Genomic DNA, 20948 nt, shown 5'->3' with positions numbered 1-20948 from the left:
GTGTAAGTTCCTTAACATTGCACACTGGTCTTTGCTGGGTATGAACGCTGTACACTTTTCTTTGTGAAGTGTAGGTTCCTTAACATTGCACACTGGTCTTTGCTGGGTATGAACGCTGTACACTATTCTTTGTGAAGTGTAAGTTCCTTAACATTGCACACTGGTCTTTGCTGGGTATGAACGCTGTACACTTTTCTTTGTGAAGTGTAAGTTCCTTAACATTGCACACTGGTCTTTGCTGGGTATGAACGCTGTACACTTTTCTTTGTGAAGTGTAAGTTCCTTAACATTGCACACTGGTCTTTGCTGGGTATGAACGCTGTACACTTTTCTTTGTGAAGTGTAAGTTCCTTAACATTGCACACTGGTCTTTGCTGGGTATGAACGCTGTACACTTTTCTTTGTGAAGTGTAAGTTCCTTAACATTGCACACTGGTCTTTGCTGGGTATGAACGCTGTACACTTTTCTTTGTGAAGTGTAAGTTCCTTAACATTGCACACTGGTCTTTGCTGGGTATGAACGCTGTACACTTTTCTTTGTGAAGTGTAAGTTCCTTAACATTGCACACTGGTCTTTGCTGGGTATGAACGCTGTACACTTTTCTTTGTGAAGTGTAAGTTCCTTAACATTGCACACTGGTCTTTGCTGGGTATGAACGCTGTACACTTTTCTTTGTGAAGTGTAAGTTCCTTAACATTGCACACTGGTCTTTGCTGGGTATGAACGCTGTACACTTTTCTTTGTGAAGTGTAAGTTCCTTAACATTGCACACTGGTCTTTGCTGGGTATGAACGCTGTACACTTTTCTTTGTGAAGTGTAAGTTCCTTAACATTGCACACTGGTCTTTGCTGGGTATGAACGCTGTACACTTTTCTTTGTGAAGTGTAAGTTCCTTAACATTGCACACTGGTCTTTGCTGGGTATGAACGCTGTACACTTTTCTTTGTGAAGTGTAAGTTCCTTAACATTGCACACTGGTCTTTGCTGGGTATGAACGCTGTACACTATTCTTTGTGAAGTGTAAGTTCCTTAACATTGCACACTGGTCTTTGCTGGGTATGAACGCTGTACACTTTTCTTTGTGAAGTGTAAGTTCCTTAACATTGCACACTGGTCTTTGCTGGGTATGAACGCTGTACACTTTTCTTTGTGAAGTGTAAGTTCCTTAACATTGCACACTGGTCTTTGCTGGGTATGAACGCTGTACACTTTTCTTTGTGAAGTGTAAGTTCCTTAACATTGCACACTGGTCTTTGCTGGGTATGAACGCTGTACACTTTTCTTTGTGAAGTGTAAGTTCCTTAACATTGCACACTGGTCTTTGCTGGGTATGAACGCTGTACACTTTTCTTTGTGAAGTGTAAGTTCCTTAACATTGCACACTGGTCTTTGCTGGGTATGAACGCTGTACACTTTTCTTTGTGAAGTGTAAGTTCCTTAACATTGCACACTGGTCTTTGCTGGGTATGAACGCTGTACACTTTTCTTTGTGAAGTGTAAGTTCCTTAACATTGCACACTGGTCTTTGCTGGGTATGAACGCTGTACACTATTCTTTGTGAAGTGTAAGTTCCTTAACATTGCACACTGGTCTTTGCTGGGTATGAACGCTGTACACTTTTCTTTGTGAAGTGTAAGTTCCTTAACATTGCACACTGGTCTTTGCTGGGTATGAACGCTGTACACTTTTCTTTGTGAAGTGTAAGTTCCTTAACATTGCACACTGGTCTTTGCTGGGTATGAACGCTGTACACTATTCTTTGTGAAGTGTAAGTTCCTTAACATTGCACACTGGTCTTTGCTGGGTATGAACGCTGTACACTTTTCTTTGTGAAGTGTAAGTTCCTTAACATTGCACACTGGTCTTTGCTGGGTATGAACGCTGTACACTATTCTTTGTGAAGTGTAAGTTCCTTAACATTGCACACTGGTCTTTGCTGGGTATGAACGCTGTACACTTTTCTTTGTGAAGTGTAAGTTCCTTAACATTGCACACTGGTCTTTGCTGGGTATGAACGCTGTACACTTTTCTTTGTGAAGTGTAAGTTCCTTAACATTGCACACTGGTCTTTGCTGGGTATGAACGCTGTACACTTTTCTTTGTGAAGTGTAAGTTCCTTAACATTGCACACTGGTCTTTGCTGGGTATGAACGCTGTACACTTTTCTTTGTGAAGTGTAAGTTCCTTAACATTGCACACTGGTCTTTGCTGGGTATGAACGCTGTACACTATTCTTTGTGAAGTGTAAGTTCCTTAACATTGCACACTGGTCTTTGCTGGGTATGAACGCTGTACACTATTCTTTGTGAAGTGTAAGTTCCTTAACATTGCACACTGGTCTTTGCTGGGTATGAACGCTGTACACTATTCTTTGTGAAGTGTAAGTTCCTTAACATTGCACACTGGTCTTTGCTGGGTATGAACGCTGTACACTTTTCTTTGTGAAGTGTAAGTTCCTTAACATTGCACACTGACCTTTGCTGGGTATGAACGCTGTACACTATTCTTTGTGAAGTGTAAGTTCCTTAACATTGCACACTGACCTTTGCTGCGTATGAATAATCATACAGCAAAACACTAATATCATAAATAAAATTCAGATTTACTGTTTTAGAAATAACGATTGCTTTAGCATCTTTTATATATACAAGTGACAGTTTAACCATCTGCATATATAGCCCTGGGTGCCGCTGAACACAGCGATTTCGGGGACACTTTTCATCGGTTCACATTTGCGCAGATCGTTGTTCATGTTGTTGATCACTGAGTTGTTTGGTCCAGACTCGATTATTTACAGAATGCCGCCGTGTAACTGGAATATTGCTGAGTGCGACGTAAAACTGAACTCACTCACAAAGCGACCTTAAGACTAGGGTGCCTATAACTCCCATACTTTAACAGAGACGTACGACTGTCGTAGCGCTAAGACTACTTTGTACAGAGGCACTTTAATATTGACACCAGTTCAGTCAAATGTCACTTTGACACAAAGTCGCTGGGTTGCGATGCTTCAGGTGATATGACATCCACACATTCCGACATGGTCTCAGGAGATACTTTCCACAAGGGAATCTCCACGTCATGTGTCAGATTGTTCAACCCGTGAAGATCCGGGTTAGAACTGATCTTCAATAACACATGTCGGTCGTAAGAGGCGACTATAACTGGGTGTGCCTCGACATTGACCCCGGCAACTACTGCCGAATGGTTGACAAAAATACTGGCCGACTCGCCATATATTTACTATAGAAAAATCCAAAAGGCGTGGCTAGAACCTTTTCACGGCATTATTTTCGCCGACACTATGGCAAAGTATTAGTCACCAAATCAATGCCCGTCGTTACTTTTAGTGTACGGAAACGTCATTTACGCACTTTTGAGGCACGATTTTCAAGTCTTCGTTACATGGGCGAAATGTAAACAACAACAGGCTCTCCATATTCAACTCTGACATCTGATGCTTCTGTTCAACTCGCTATTGTTACAAAATCGTACACACAAAACATGACTCCGAACAACCACATTATAATAATTCATTTATTTCAGTAATAAGGCCTCAGGCCCACGTACATATTACATGCAGGTATTTACAATCGGTGCTACATTTCATAAAGATATGACGATCGTAGACCGACAGCGTCTTTAACAAAATTTGCCAGGTTTTTTATCAGTGAGATATCAGAGGATTGTAACATTCTTACAAGAGTCTCGCTGTGATTAATAGCACGCACGTGTAAATAAGGAAATATTGAAGACGTATATCATGATAGACAAGACAAACAAAAATAAAATGAATTTCATTTTCAATAGCATTTAAACTACAGAGTGGGCAACAAAGAATTGGTAGAATATAGATAGCATCTTTATTTTAGCAAATTTGATGAGGTCAATATTGATCAAGTTGAATCCATTGCTTGTTTAAAACTGTAGGTTTACTTGTAAAATTGTCGATTCTCTGGGGTATTATGATTCAGAAAATATAATATTCATTATCTTGTGTTACTTTGGCACATAACATTTGTAATTTTTTAACAGATCTATGCATATGCTTATTTTTCAAGGGACGTTGTCACATTCAACGCCTGAACCAGTTTACAAAACAACAGGGAAAAGTAATACGAATATTATTCAGAAATGCTTATGATTATAATAAATTAACATGTTGAATGAAGCTATCTGCAATATATTAAAATACACACAAATACTTTGCTCATTGCAATAAATTTGCCACATTATTTGACAAAGCAGACAACGGACAGGTTCATTCCACGAGTGGCGTCTTTCGGAACACGCTGGTACATAAGTGTGTTAAACACAGCTGAGTAGTCTGTCTCACAGGCCTTGAACCACACTATTTTCTCTGCTGCCCAACCCTCTCGTCAATGCTATATTTAAGCCCTAAATGAAGCATGTCTAGATTTCCCAGGTTCTGAGTGAGTTTATTTTTACGCCATGATCAGCAAAATTCCAGCTATTTGGCGCCGATAACTAATCAAGTCTGAACTAGGCAGTCCAGTGATCAACAGCATGAGCATCGATCTGCGCAACTGGGATACGATGACATGTGTCAACCAATTCAATAAGCCTGACCACCCGATCCCGTTAGTCGTCACTTATACGACAGCCATGGGTTACTGAGGGCCAATATTCTAACCCGACCTTCATGGCTTCTGCAGCTTCTGAATATTTGCTATCCATGGGACTCCTTTTAGATGAAATGTGTTTGTTTGTTTCTGTGGAATATATGTCTTTTCAGAGACTAAGTATTTGTCTGAAGGTGGATAATTACAGCTTTTTTCCGGCAGAGCTGTTCATCAAAAGGAAAGTGTCCGTTGTCGGACACATGTACGCACGCACGCACGCACGCATACACACACACACACACACACACACTCACTCCCTGGTGGGGCTTATGTTTACATTTTGATGTGAATTTCCATATCCAGTAGATAACACGTCAAAGGTCAGATTTGTAATCAACTTCTTGATAGCATCACGCAGGTGTGGCCACACTAATTTTACACTTTTATACTCAAATGGCTCTTGCATCGCCACAAGGAAACTTTGAAAAATGGAAGACTAGATTTGGAAGTTATCATGAAAATGATTTACAACAATACAAAATGTTTAATTAATCAAAATAATAATTTGTTGTTTATTACACTAAATAAAATAACAAGAGGTCGCGTGGTTCGCTCGTCACAAGGAGACGCATAAGCCATTTTAGAAGAATTTATTGCGTCAGTTTAGGAGGAATTACTTCAATGGTTTAAGGTGAAAATTCAAACATTCACACGTAGGCACTCTAACCCATCCAAGGATTTCCGCGAGTATGGTTTACTTCAACAACTAGCTTGTGGCCTGAGCTATGTGCACAGGACCACACACCACAACATAAGCCATTTTCTATCAAGAATAAAACAAGTTCTGTGGATAGCCAGCTTTTGTATTGCCATGAATGTGACGTTTCAGTGTGGATAATTTGTGATCTTTAATGCTATGACAGCCGGGCTCCATCCTACTTTCAAGAACTATTCCCCAAGATCGTTGCGATCTCAGCATATGCATGCATCTGTTCCTAATTTTTGGTCTCTGAATATACATAATTGTCAATAGTAACAAATGGACCTGAGAAAATCTGGACTTGCTTCATTTAAGGTTTTAGCATTGTAGAGAGGGCTTGTCAGTACGGAAATAATGTGGTACGGGAACTCAGGGACAGACTAATCAGTTCGCTGTACCGCATTTTGTAAAATTCATCATTTAACGGAAGGATTTCCCCCTTTGCAGCCTTTTAAATTGAATGGAATGACCTGTCCTCAACGCTGGATAGCTGTTTCAGTGACAGCTTTTAAAAACACACCTTAGTTCACATGTTTGTGAAAAGACATCACTACACGTATTACTGACAACAGTCTCAGTGGCTCACATATACAGCGAGCAAGTTTGAAGTGATGTGCTATGCAGTTGTATGGGCTTTTATTACTATTCCCGACTGGTTGGCCCCTTGAAGATCCTGGTTTTCACTGTTCACTTGCTGCGCAGTTGTGACGACCGACAAACGAAATTCCATTCTGTGTTCCTTTCGATGAAGTTATCACAGTAAGTAGGTCACGCATTTTCTGCTTGGCTGCTGGCCTTTCCGACATATGGATAACTATTTCACAATTTCATCAATGCAGGATATTTTGAATATAATTTCTCACTTAATTATCGGTTTTCAAAGAATCTGAGCTGATATGTTTTGTACATAATAAATACATTTATTTGTAATTGGCAAATGCAGTTTGATAACATAGAATGTTAGTGGATGTATGGTCGAACGGGTTTGAACAAGGGTAAAAAATGTGTGAGATCACGTCATTCCAAGTCGTTGACTTTCTGCCTCATTGTCAGACGTGGAATATGTGCAGTCAGTAATCACTACTTCTTGAAAGAATGATTTAAATCCCAGTCATTAAGTGACGAGTTGGTATTGACCTTTCAAAATATTCTCATGGATATTTATTGGTATTTTACAGCTTGACCTGAGCTACTCTACATATGCATGACCGGGAGGTCAAATGACACGCACGGCAGGTCGAGTTAATTTCATTAAAATAGGGAAGCAGATTATGTCTTGAATGTTGCGTTTGTGCGAAGCCTGCGTACATCGAAGCATGAGACCATCTGTAGCTTGTTTCTAAGAAAGTTAGGACATTGCTTACGATTTCTCGACACTGAGATGTCAAACGGCAAATTTATCTCAACATGATGGCAATCATGATTACACGATGCCATTTAGAAAGTGGTCAGATGCAACATATGTCATATTTGGGATAACACTTTCTTAGTAAAGTACAAATTCTAGCACTTTTGGGGGTTGAATCCCATCCGGGATTCGAACTCGCACCCTCAGAGTCAGGCACCTAATCGCCAGCACACAGTCAGCCGGATAGCCCTCTCAGCCAGCGCAACGTCCACACCGATGTACGATGTGGAAGCCGCGGTGGCTGAGCGGGCTATCCGGCTGACTCTGAGGGCGCGGGTTCGAATCCCTACGTTCATCAACCTTCGTTTTTACATTGCATTGTTGTGCATATGCATTTATTTCGCAAAACGTATAAACCTGTATTATTGCAGTTATTTTGCTGACCCTTGCCGACATGTAATATTAAAAGGGGTAATGTATTACTTTTCTCATCGTTGTATAGCTTCAGTCACGATCGAAATGCTAATGTGATTTTATAACATAGTTTATGAATTCTAAAAACAAATCCATCCTAGCTCTGTTGTAAACCTTAGCAACACATATGAAATCGATGATTACCATTGCCGTTTGGCATATTACAAAAAGACCGTTTTCATCATCTTCCTGCCATTATAAAAACATTAATTTACTCCATGAAAACGGGCTGTCAGACATTAATTCTTTCTCTGCAAAGCGGTGAACATATTAATAGCTGAAACGCACTTATAGCATAATGTACCGACTGGGATAAACGTGTAATTATTCCTGCTGAGTGAAAAATTCCACCATTTGTACGTCTGATATTACGCAAGTCTGTAAATATGTGTCACGTTGACCCCGTCATGGAAAATTGCTCAAAATGCAAAACGCTCTGTCATTGGATCATGGAAATTCCTACACACATACAGGTGATATGACTGGCCAATCTAATACCACGTGATTATTTGCGTATCCGGATATATGGAGGTATATCGTAAACAACAGAAGTGGAGCTCAAGTTGATTATATCATTGACGGGTGTATACAGTTATGCACATTTATAGGTCTCCAGAACAGTAAATTTCGATCCGATTTGCTGGTAAGTTGTCTTATTGAGTATTATATCTTTGTACAATATGCCGGCAAGTTGTTCGCTCGACTAAATCGAGGTTGTGCGAGTATATGATTCACCATGAACTGACATTGAATTGAATGTAGGATCAACTCAGTATTTCGGTTCTGTAGCCTGTCATCGCCTATGCTAGTAGGGACTGCAGTCGCCTTGTGACTTGGTTGGTTTAGATACGAGACATTTTGTTCTCGTCTAACATTAGCTTTCTCACACGTCACTCTGACATGTTACCGAAGGAGAAAGGGGCCCTCTTAGGGTTTTGTCATCTTGCTTACAATAACAATAAGTGCTAAATTAGGCATCGTAATTTATTTTTGTTTGTATCTTGACCAATTTATGATCATACTGTTCTGACAGACCAAGCTTTGGCATTTGCTTGCCAACTTAGTAACCACAACGAAGGATAACATCCTGTTTATGTAACATCTTCGCAGACTCTTTGTAATGCTGGTTCATCCAGGTCTACGTCGTATCCCAACCAAGATATACCATGGGCGTAACTTGAGGTTCAGCTAGCTGAACTAATATCTAACCAGCCCAGTAGTTTGGCTGAAATTTTGTGAGTCTGAGTTATACCCTGGTTACACAATGTTTCAAGGCTATTTTTACCTCAACTCGGATGAATGACAGGACAAGAATTTGAGGAAAACATGGCATCTTTCTTAGTTTCTGTACGCTGTAAAACAAATCATGCATACAGTGTGTTTGTATGAAAGACAGTTATTACGACGGATGCAACAAGGTCTTTATTTGGAAAGGTTTGTTGGCTTTTATTAGATATCGGTAAGCAGTAAGGATGTAATAACCTTGATATCTGTTGATTGCTGGGTTGAGTATTCAAATCTGGATAAATTATCTTGCCGTTAACAGGGTATTCCATCTTTGATATATTGACACAAATAAACACTTCTAACAAACTGATATGGGTAACGCATGTTATGGCCAAGACATCCTATATCAATGACAGTGTTTGCTAAAATAACAAACTGTTAATCCAGTCTGCGAGAGAGAAGGTTGCTCTAAATGGCAATAAACATTTGTATCTAAGTTGATTAAGTTCTGACAACTTGTCATTAGCATTAGTACAACAGTGATTATGCTATGCCCAGATATGTAGCCTTTGTATCTATATGTACAGATCAGTTAAACTTAGTAATATATTCCATGTAATTACCAAGGAGAAGGATACCTTCTTTATTTTGTGTCTATTTGGTGTAGATGGTGACAAAACTGTTGAGGAGGAACATTTTACACAAATGCAGGATAACTGGATACAATGAGGGGTGGTGGGGTAGTCTAGCAGATTGAGCATTGCAGTCTCGGGTTCATGAAAATGGCTTCCTGAAAAGGGGAAGAATTGTCAAAAATAGTTTAACGCTATCAATGTTGGAAAGTTATCCAAATATCCAAAATATCCAAATGTAAAAATATTGGGGAAGGGAGGAGAGAGGTGAAAACAGTTGAATACCCACTAACATGGATTTTATCTGATGTCCAATAAAAGTGAAAACCCAAGAATTAAATATGGCATCCCTTGCTGTAATGGGAGTCTTGGGGAGCTCTGGATGTTCTGTGCACTATGAGACACTCGTATTTACATAACACAGAATAAAGGCCAAGTAAAATAATATTTTCCATGTGCATTGCGTAACTGCAATTTCGTGTGTTGTGCTCTGTCCAAACTGTCATATCATTGCAGGTGAACAAAAACTTTGTGTATGATTATGAAGTAGGAAACTTGCAGTCTGTGTCACTTGACATGATAATTCATTTGTCATACCTAAAATTCTGCCTGCCATTCAACTAAATCCTGAAATAGCAATTGGCTGTGTACACGTTTTGCTTCAAACTACTGGTGATTCAGCTAAAAGGCGATCTGAAAAGATAACTCAAAGAATTTGTGTTCCATTATCAGAATAATTTATATTTTATCAGGGATAGTGTAATATTGTTTTTGTTTTGGTACAATGCGTTTCCTGTGATAATTAATATAAAGCTTAGTACTTTGGATATGTAGAGAAACATCCATAAGTTTAGCTTATCTAGACCTTGGGTTGTGGTATTTGGTGATTCTTATTCCCACAAATTACAGTATTTATATCTTTGCTGCATGGGATCAGCATCTGATGTTGCCAGTACTAGATGTATTCTTCCTATCATTATGTTTTTCATCTCCGCCTTTCAGAGAGTCATTGATTTATGATTCCATTTTCTCAACAGAAAAACAAAAATGTCTCAGTGGAAATCTGTGACCTTCTCGTTGGACCTGCGGTCATCTGCTGCCCTTCAGCGACAGTTTCTCAGGGAGGTCAATCGCTACCCTGCCCTTCATGGGGGCCCACTCCTCCTGCAGGCCATCAACAGATATGAAAGATTCTGGCTTCCTCTTGCTGCTAAATACCCCAAAGAACAACTGGCAGCACCCTTGGATATAGAATGGGTGTGGCACTGTCACATGTTGGCGCCTCTGAAGTACCAGAAGGACTCCCACGCAATTGCTGGATGTATTGTGGACCACAAGCTCATGAGTTCATCTGAAAGAAAGTCCTCGATGTCAAAGTCGCAGCAACACTGGAGACAGATGTATCCATCAGAGCCTTTTGAGGTTGACTTGGGTGGTTCTGTGGTGGATCCCAAGCTTCAAGAACCAGTGATGTCTTCTTACGACCTTGTTGATGCTGTGTCCAGACAGAAAGTCTTCTTCTATCAAATCTCTCTTCCTCATTACCATGACCAGAAGTATTTGGATATTTGTCAGGAGCGATACAAGAAGTTTATCTATTTGAAGCAAATGAACCCTGGCAAGTTCATCGTCCCATGCTATGACATCGACTTGGTCTGGCATACCCATCAGCTGCACCCTCTGCTCTATAAGAAGGACAGTGAAGCACTTCTGGGGAAGACTTTCAACCACGATGATACTGTCACTGATCGTTCTGTCGGCTCCAAGCTGTACAACTCAGACATGGAAACACGGGATCTTTGGCGGGCCACCTTTAATGAAGGCTTTGCTATGTATGGCGCAATGTACAGGGGAAATCCACCAGATGGAAAGCTCTACAGCATGGCGAAGGCAGAGCTGTTCACTGTCTCTACAAAGTCAGCTTTATTGAAAGTGGAGTCAGTCAAGTTATCTGGCCTGCCATCTACTGTGAAGAAGTATAAGTTGAAGATATCTGCTGCTGCAGACAACAAGGAAATGCAGACTCTGGCCTCACTGAAGAGCCCCAACCAGGAATGGAAAGACAAGAATCTCGTAAACTACAAGTTTGAGACAAAGTCAACCAACTGCCTAAAATTTCGCCTGGAAGAAAGGACAGGTTTTGCTTGCTTTGGCAGTCAGATGACCTTGGGAGAAACTAAGTACCCGATGCTCCCACATATTGAAACTGGAGGACCAACTGCAACACCTTTGAATGTCAATCTTGACCTTGGGAACAATCAACTAACAGTGAACTTCAAGGGAACCCTTTCTCCACCAGTATCAGGACCATGCTTGCTGTTCCTTTCCTCTGGTCGCTATGACAACTGCATCATGCCTGAGAATGTGGAATCAATGTGGGGACCAGTTGCTCTCCCGCCGATCAAGTCTGGGGAGGAAAACAGATGTGAAGTTGCTTCTCATCAGTAAGTATTCTTGCAGTGTTACCACATGGGTCCTGGACGTGCTTGGAGATCAATATTCGACCTGAAGTCTTTAGCAGATGTCTGTAGATACCCCCAGTCTCAGTAAACTTATCCTCAGTACTTTTCGTTACACTCCACTACTGAGTCTAACAAAACCTTTCGCTCAAAGGTTACCTGACACGACCTTCTACTAGGCTTTGTTAGACTCAGTGGTGGAGTGTAACAAAATACACTGAGACTAAGTTTACTTAGACTGTAGATACCTCCAAATTGATATCAAAGTTCTGCAAAGAGTTGCCAAAGAGGCAAGTTGATCACTGTCACTGCTCAAGCCAAAGGGAAGTAACTCTAGTCTATGTAATTGTAATATATTAAGTTTGAACAGATTTGAAATTATGCTGTAAATGTGATGTAATTCATAATTTTCTTTCATAGTTATTTGTGATAATTGAAACTGTTGATTCTTGTGCATAGTCTTGAGAATGCCCGAAATGTTTTAAAGTTGATATTGAAATAGTGCTTTCACAGGTCAAACAGACAGACGAACAGATTTTATTCAGTAATATTAGCCAACTGGCCATGTATTTACAATTGTTTTCCCAGAATTTTATTTTTGTCTGATCTAGCAAGAGAAGTGACAAATGTCTTGACAACTGATAATAAATGTTTTTGTAAGTACAACATCTCTATGAAATGGTCATTACCTCATGGACATAGATTGTTTGTTTTTCATGGTAATAAATAGAGGAAAGAGACCATGAATAAAGAAAATAAGTTGAAGACAGATCAAGCATTACTCTGTCATATTTGTGTGGTTTCTGTAGGCAATGTAAACCATTTACAGCATCAGTATTTATGCAATCATCTGACAATCTGAGCACTTTTACAACATGACACGATTAGACATTGTCGGCTTTCCCTTCCTTCAGGCTGGTGAACCACACCCAGCAGCTGGTGTTCACAGTGCGAGTCATCCACAGTCTTCCACTGCTCACGTCTGCCATCCAGGTCTTCTATCATGACAAGATGGCTGCTGTGGCCCATCTGGTGGGCTCAGACCAGATACCTCTACCAACCCAAGTAGGCATAGATGTTATTATTTTCCCGGGGTAGTGAGGTAATTGTTCAAGGGTTCACTCGTTATGCCAAAGATCCGAGACTACAATGTGTGAAACCTATTTCTGGTGTCTCCCTGCCATGATATTGCTAGAATACTTCTATAAGCACATGAGAAATGGGCTTGAGCTGCGGTCTGTAAGTGATTGTGTGGGATACAATTGAAAGTCGCCTCTTATCACAAGCTTGAAATATGATATCTGTCATCCACCTTTTGCCATGCCTCATATTCAGGGTTCAGTTACGCTGAAGACATTGATACAATTCCCGACATGGGTACAATCTTTGAAGCCCATTTTATGTTTCACCCTCTGTGATATCACTGAAATATTGCTAAAACCATACTCACTCACTCATACTAACTTTTATGTTTTAGGATCCCCTAATTTTTATAAAGAGTATATATTGAGACAAACTACTTGTCTGTAGCATCCATATGCCATGATTGTAGGTAAAACATCCTGACAAGTGTATCACAATCAACCCTCGGTCAGGGGAGAGAGCCATCCTCATCAAGAACAATGAAGGAGACTGGGGCATCGTGAAAGGTCGCTGGGGAGGATACAGGAAGGGAGTGCCAGGGGTCAAAGGTGAGAATTCTGAATGATACAGTGTTTGTGCGCTGACTTAATATGACTTTGACCATTCATATGAGCCATTGGTTCTCAACATATCTAGGGTAAATTATGAATATTTAGTCTGTTGGGCGGTGAAGTAGCCTAGTGGTTAAAGCATTTGCTTGTCACACCGAAGATGAGGGTTCTATTCCCAACATGGTACAATATGTTAAGCCCATTTCAGGTGTCCTCTGCCTTGATATTGCTGGAATATTGCTAAAAACAGTGTAAACCTCCATTCACTCACCGACTCACTCACTCTCTTATTCTGTCTTTGTAATATAATGTTGCTTTGACTTGAACTGCAATGAATAGCGATTATCAAGATTGAACAACACTTTGTATTAGGTGATAAATGGTATCTTTAGTTGTTTGGAGAACTTGGCCTTTTCTTTACTGTGTCAGTAGTCGAAACAAGTAAAATATTTTTTGCATGAAAATGTGAGAGGTTGCATTCAAGTTGTAACACAACTTGCCAACTCTTTTCTTAATTTCTGAGTTATTCATCTTGACTCCACTTACTCCTGCCTAAATCATTGTGCAAAGAGTCTTGTTTTAACAGGGCCATTAAAACTCTTCCAACACTCAAAACTCTCTTAACTGTGAAGATTCAGGTTAGAATTGGTCTTAAGTAACCCATGCTTGTCGTAAGAGACGTCCAATGGGATCTGCTGGTCTAGCTCACTGACTTGGTTGACTGTGTCATCATAATATCCTGTGAGATAGATGTTGATCACTAGATTGTCTTGATTTTTAAGGCCAGTGACATATATGATATAGCTGGAATATGGCTTAGTGAGGCTTTGAACAACAAACAAAGCAAACAAACTCTCTCACACACTTACACAATTTGTTTGCTGTTTCTGCAGGCACCAGACATCATCGTGGAAAGCGTGGCATACCTGGATGTCCTGGCTACTTGACCTTCAAATTCTACGATCTTCTCCATGGATCTTCGAAGGAAATCCAACTTACAGATTACCTGAACCAGAAGTTCTCCTTCAAGTTCGGGTCCCTGTTCATGGATCTGAAGCAAGGCTATGTTCGTGTTGAAGAAGACACGAGTCAGATCCCAGAGCACATCGCCCTAGCCTTCTCCATCTCCCTTCTACACGTGCTCTGTCAGCCTCGCCCTTCTGACTGGAAGCCGGGTGATCCCGTTCAGAAGCAAGTCTCGAGGGGAACGCAGTCTGTGCAGTACATCCCATCGAATGATATGGCCTTCATCATGGCTGCTGGCTTCATCACCATGACGCCATCCAACCACTACATCTACCACACCTACGGCATCAACGCCTGTGCTGGATGCGGTGGGGGTGGGATGGGTGACATTGGTGGGGTAGACACTGGGGTTGTTGATGTGGATGCTGGGGCAGGCATGGATGGCGGGGATATAGGATGTGGGGATGCTGGGGATACCGGTGGGTGCGGTGGATGTGGAGGGTGTGGTGGATGTGGGGGAGGAGGTGGTGGATGTGGAGGTGGTGATGGTGGTGGATGTGGAGGTGGGTGTGGCGGTGGGTGTGGAGGAGGGTGTGGAGGAGGATGTGGAGGCTAAACTGATGCATAAAAAGCATCTGGGCGACAACATCAAAGGAACAAAGGAAACTATCTTACAATGTTACATTTACTTGAAAGATCTGCAGGTATTAGAACCAAAGAATATTTGACAGCAGAATTTACTAAGCTCTCAATTTCCTTATACTCTGTGAACTTTATGTGATGCAGAGGGGATAGTTAGGAAGGACAGCAGATCCATGTTTTACATACAGGTCATTCATGATCAATGCATTTAAGGGACCGGTCATTTATTATTAGAGAGGGGACAGCTGAGACAAAGGCGTGCCAGTCATAAAAATAGGAGTGGGGAAAGGTGGGCTGAACAAAATGTATCACATCTAACTTTGGGATTGTGAAAAATTACACACATGGAAAGGGGGTTGAAAACATGTCACACGAAATGAGTGTTTGTGGGGTTGGTTTGCCCAGTATAGAAGTCCTGAGACCAGTCTCGCTACCACCTTAAACCCCCTCACCAGTAGTTTATGATTAGTCCATTGAATACCCTTCTCAAAACAATTACCCAATATTTTTAGAATGATGTACAGTGACTGTTACGATGTTCAAAGCAGCCTTATGCTGCATATATAGTTTATGATATATTTTATGTATGCATAATGATAGCAGTCATAACGACATTTAGTGTCTCTTAATCCCATAATGTAATGTTGCATGGTAACTTATTCATTTTAAATGTCAGCATTAATGACACATCAAAATTTGGTCGAAACACTGGTCATGATTGGAGTTGATGATGAGGTGTATTTTGCAGTGCGCTCAGAACCAATATATGAACATACTTGCAGTGATGAGAGCATCTGTCAATGTTACTGTAGTAACCATAATACCATTTAGAGTATTAGAATGATGTTGTGAAACTACATATTTTAATCCTTTAATAAACCTGTAATCATAATATTTAAAGGTAGCGTAGGTATTTGATGAATATTATGTTTGATTTCATGAATTATGCTTGATAATTGTGGACCATTTTAGGTTTGGATTATATTCTGAACTGCGAAAGAAACACAATTTAAAAAAAAGATGAAATCTCATAAAAAGTAACCATTCATGTTTATGTCTTCTATTGAAATACGTAACAAAACTCAGAGTTGTGTTTCTTTTGTTGTTAAGTATATGTAAAGATTTGATTTGTTTAGATAATTAAATAGTATGTCATATATTCATATTTTATTGGAACATAATCTGAATTGGCCAAGTTGTTTAAGCACTGTAGTGTGCTGTGCAGGGAGGTGAACATGTGATTCTGAGTTTGGATCTTGGGTCGCCCTGATCATGTTTCTAGGTTGTCAGGACCCTAGTTCTGTATGTGAGTGTGGCACCAAAGTGATAAATATTTAGACCTGCGTCATTTCAGTCTTTCCACCTACGGTTAGATCGCACATCTTGACATAGGTGGAAAACTGTTCAAGTTTGAGTTGACCCTGATTTACTCACTCATGACATGCAGATTGAAGTTCAGTATTTTTATTGTTTGTTATGATGGAGATTAACACAGATGAGATTAGACTATCTGAGATCTGAAATAAAATCTAATGCATAACTAGATGGAACCATTTTGCTCTTCAAACTTTAATGTTTTTGGTAGAGATGTCAAGTTTCTTTGGCAAACAGCCATTATGATACATTGCTGTTTTCCATGATACTTTTAGTCTTTCATTTTCATAACTTACTGCTTTGATATGGCCTTAATTATGGCATTTTAAGAACTCCTTCTAGAGCCCAAAGTTCCTAGTATCCTTGCCAGTACACGCTGAAAGGGGCTTCCATGGATGGGGACATTGTATTATTATGAAAATTTGCTGCAGATAGGAAAAGTGATTAGAAGTCTTTTGATTTTGTCAAATTCTGTGACAAAATGCCACTTTGTTAAGAGAGCTCGGCTTAAGCATGGCGTGACACTTTCGTCTTTGAACATGCAAATATGTTTTGTTGAGATGTACAGGTTTTCTTATTTTGTTGCCTTCTTTACTGATCAAAAGGTTACGATAGTGTTTCTGAGCAAATATGCATGAAAGAAATGTTTTCCTTGTGATTGAATTTGTCTATTTTTTGTATTTAGTTTGGCAGCCTAATGATTTACAGACTATAAATAAGCCTATGATACATTTTACAAAGCATTGTCTGGTAACTGTTTTGTTGAGTGACCATTTTTTGATGGTTAGCTTGTTATATAAGTGTTCTATTTGTCACCAAGGTTGTTCAAAGCTTTGACACTTCCATGTCTTTACATGAGTTGGTGGGAGATGTTTTAAAAAACCCATGACACATTTCAACCTCAGTGTTAAAATGCATGTCAAATGTCATTAAAATGCATGCTTAACAATGTGGATCAATTTGTATTGGCAATAATGCATAAGGCAGTTAGGTTTATATTTTTTTTATTACAGATTTTGAGGAGTGCATATTTTTTTTCCAATAATGTCAACCCTTACCATTGTAAATGAGACAGGAATTACCTCCCTTTCCAGGAATACAAAATTTGGTCCAAAATCCAGAGCCATATGTAAAAATATAATGGAATATGGGTAAAAATAACATTTCTTGATCTTTTACCACTATGTACATAGAAGCAAAATATATGTAAGTTGTCAGAGGTTATGTTAGTCTATGTTTCTGTTTCAATGATGGAACTCGTATATCATGAACAAAATCAACTGTAACTGATTAATTCAGGAAAGTTATAGGATTGAAAGCGGTATTTTAATGCATTTTAAAACAAATTGTTTCAAGTAAGCAATGTTTTCTTGAGTGATTTGTCAATGAGGTATACATTGGAGAATGAGAGGATGACTGATTTGGAAGTTTTGTCCAAAAAATTGAATTGCTTGACCTGTGATCTAACTAATAGAGGAATAATTGCCTGAAATGCCTCTCCTGATGAAGTTTTCTATATTATTTGTAAATTATTTAAAAAAGCAAATGTGATTTTATTGACGAGTGTTAGCATTGTGTTGTGTTTTGTTGTATCTTGTTAACATGACAGAGGTTATGTGTCTGATATAAGAACAGTGATCTGACCTGCAACTTGAATATATTCTCATGATGCATAATAAACAGTATGCTAACTGACCAAATCTATGGGCCATTTTTTTAAAAAGGAGGCCCAATGAGTGACTTATCACAACCAGCAAACTGTTTTCATTGCTTCTTGGCCCAAAAGGTTGAAAAATATTAGTTTATTAGCTTAAACGTTTTTGTGTGCATCCTTCAGGAATGTCGTTGACTCTGATGTTATTTTGTGGATTGTTGTTAACTTGACTTCATTCAGTGAAATCAGTGAAACATGTTTCCCCCAGTTCAAACTAGTGGCTCTAGAAACATTTATTCAGTTGCTGATGTATATTGACAGAGTTTGTCAGGACCTTCTTTGAATCAGGGGTGGTGAGGTAGTCTAGCAGTTAATATGGTTGCTTGTCCTACTGAAGAACTGGGTTGGAGTCCTGTCATGGATCCAAAGTGTGATGTCCATTATGGTGTCCCCTGCCATGATATTGCTGGAATGTTGCTAAAAGCGGCATAAAACAGAACCGACTCACTCATTGAATCACATGCATGTCAGATTGTAAGCAGTTACAAAGCCCAAATTCTTTTTATCTCTAGTCCTTTGTTATATGCAGAAAACTGTGAAAAAACAAGTAATATTTCCTCTATTGACAATCTTACCTGTTACAAATTTTTATTGCTTTTGTGCTAGATACAGCATCTAAAGCTCATAAGGTCTACAAGATCTACAGAAGTGATTCGGTTGGCTCATGCTTAAAGTTATCACATCTGATCTTAGTTCTTGCTTCTGTTAAAGAATGTTCTGAGACGTTCATGTTGAAATAAATTATTCCTAACTTTCAAGACCAGTGATGCGACTAAGAAGTAATTAACTAACTATACAGGAGCTTTCTCAAGCTGTGCTGCACTTGATTCAAACTTGAGACTTCTTTTACAGACTGCACTTTTGGAAAAATCAATGGCTGAGTTCTTGAATAAAAAATTAAAGTGAACAAAGGGACATTTTGGAGTGTATGACAGATAGCCGATATTATGTTTGTATTTCCCAAGTTCTCTATATTTAAATGTTTATCACAGAAAAAGACAGACAATAATTTTGACAGAATCATTCATTCATTCCATGACTGTAGTTTTGGAATACCTCATCATATGTTTAGAAACTAGCTTCTGGCTGTAACAATATTGATTTGGTTAGTGGCACTGATTGGTTAGATGAAATGTCATTCTGACGTGACCAATCATAGGATATCCTGAGATCTTGCTTTAGTGGTGACAAGAACGAAGGTCTGATCTGGAGGAGGTTCAGCATTAACTCTTAACTGTTTCTGATGTCCCCTCAACATGATATTGCTGAAATATGGCTAAAAGGGATGTAAAATCATAATGACTCACTGCAAGGTTTATTGGGAAAGGTCCACAATATTCACTGTTGGATACATATTGTATCATGCTACAACTATTGAAGCATGCTACACTCACATGCCAGCTGTTCGTGAACCCAGGTATCTTTCTGTGCTATTTCATGGTGACTTAAGCACTTTTACTGCCTTTGTCAGTTTTATAGAATCAGAAATAATTGGCATCATAGAACCATCCCAAAATGAGAGAGTACTAACAGGCAAGAGTTTGATAATACCAAATGATCTCAACAGGTACTGCAAGGTAAAGACTACCTCCATCTTGGTTATCATTATGGCTGTGTTTACATACCTTTCTGACGTTTTTCTTTTTAAACATTATTGTAGTGTTCATATTCTTTTCTTACAAAATTTATTTGAGAAATAATCCAATACTATAACTTCACCGAATATGTCCAAGAAATCTGTATATGATACTTTTTTCAATAACATTGTGAAAAATAGATTGTAATTCTAATTCTGTCAATAATATAGACTCATTTGGTTTTCCAACCTACTTTGTTGAATGGGTTAACATATTATTGGGGATATAATATGGAAAGCAAACATGGGTGTCTAGAATATGGTCATTGTAAACTTTATTTAGATACTATTCTCACCAAACATACTTTTGTTTTTACATTTAAGACTGTAACTGACAAGTGTCTTCTGGTATGAGGTGGCCAAGATCCATTTGGAAGGGTGGTCGGCTGATGTATGAAACATACTGATTTAACACTGATTTTAAGGCTTAAGTTACGGTATGGTTATCTACGGCAATATACTGTACCTTCATAGACTGCTGTTGTCATGACAATAGTGAAATGATGTATAACTCGAAACAAGTAAAGGATCACTTGAATCATGTATGTGACTGTCAAGCCATGACGAATCCGATGGTGCTGATGTTTCTTAGTCAGACAAGTACTGCTGATGTCAGCATTGTTAGTGTTTCATGGAAACAACACAAAAAGCAGGAAATACCTTGGAAATAGTACAGAAAACTCTGGCATGTGAGAGTAGGTCCTTTGAAACCAAACTCATCTGGTCATGCAAAGTGTTATCCCTAGACTCATTTCTGATTGTGATATTGCATGTTTTTCTTTACATTAACATAGATACAATATTTTAAGAAACAAAATCTGTATATAGATAAAAGAAAAAAGCCTTTGATAGACATATTTGGCGAGAGAGCCACTTCCATTTTTAAAGCTGATCGCGCCGATTGCATGACTATCTGTTACTTGTTTTCTCTTGTTGCTGGTGTTGATGGAAGACTCTGACAGTGTTGATAAACTGATTTTTCTTCCAGTTATATGTGTTCTTCGTAGCTACAGCTGAAATAGTAGATGTGCCTTCTGTATGCAAGTTGTTATTTTGTGTGATTCACATAGTACCTAGTACTTAAACTTGCTTTTCGATTTTACTAGGGATGTCACGATACATAAGTTTCATGACTTGATATGTATCACGATACCCATTTTCACAGCATTATTGCATAAAATTTAGTTACATTTTGGACACTAATATTTCATATTTTGTTATTGTCCATGAAAAGGTAGACTTTCTTTATTCTCAGAGATTCAAAAGTGCTAATTTCCCATCTTTGTACATGAAAAAATAATCATTTATAACTCTCATAGCATAAAAAACATGATACAGTTACAAAATGTAAACAATAAAGAAACATATTTAAACCATTTTTAATGTAATTGTATCGTCTTATAAAAAGCATGTATCAATGTATTATGGCATCCCCCT

General features: G+C 39.0%; 1 protein-coding gene across 1 annotated transcript; it reads left to right on the top strand.

The window, feature by feature from the left end:
- Positions 1-7691: 7691 nt before the first annotated feature.
- Positions 7692-14863, top strand: LOC137295842 (uncharacterized). The gene is made up of 5 exons (XM_067827398.1): positions 7692-7810; positions 10064-11470; positions 12400-12550; positions 13038-13176; positions 14073-14863. The coding sequence occupies exons 2-5, from the start codon at positions 10074-10076 to the stop codon at positions 14759-14761; spliced, it is 2376 nt and encodes a 791-aa protein (XP_067683499.1). The 5' UTR covers positions 7692-7810; positions 10064-10073; the 3' UTR covers positions 14762-14863.
- The last annotated feature ends 6085 nt before the right edge of the window (positions 14864-20948 follow it).

Source organism: Haliotis asinina, chromosome 9 (assembly GCF_037392515.1).
Source record: "Haliotis asinina isolate JCU_RB_2024 chromosome 9, JCU_Hal_asi_v2, whole genome shotgun sequence".
Lineage (NCBI taxonomy): Eukaryota > Metazoa > Mollusca > Gastropoda > Lepetellida > Haliotidae > Haliotis > Haliotis asinina.
Note: the sequence above shows the minus strand (reverse complement) of the source record. Positions and strands in the feature narration are given on the sequence as shown.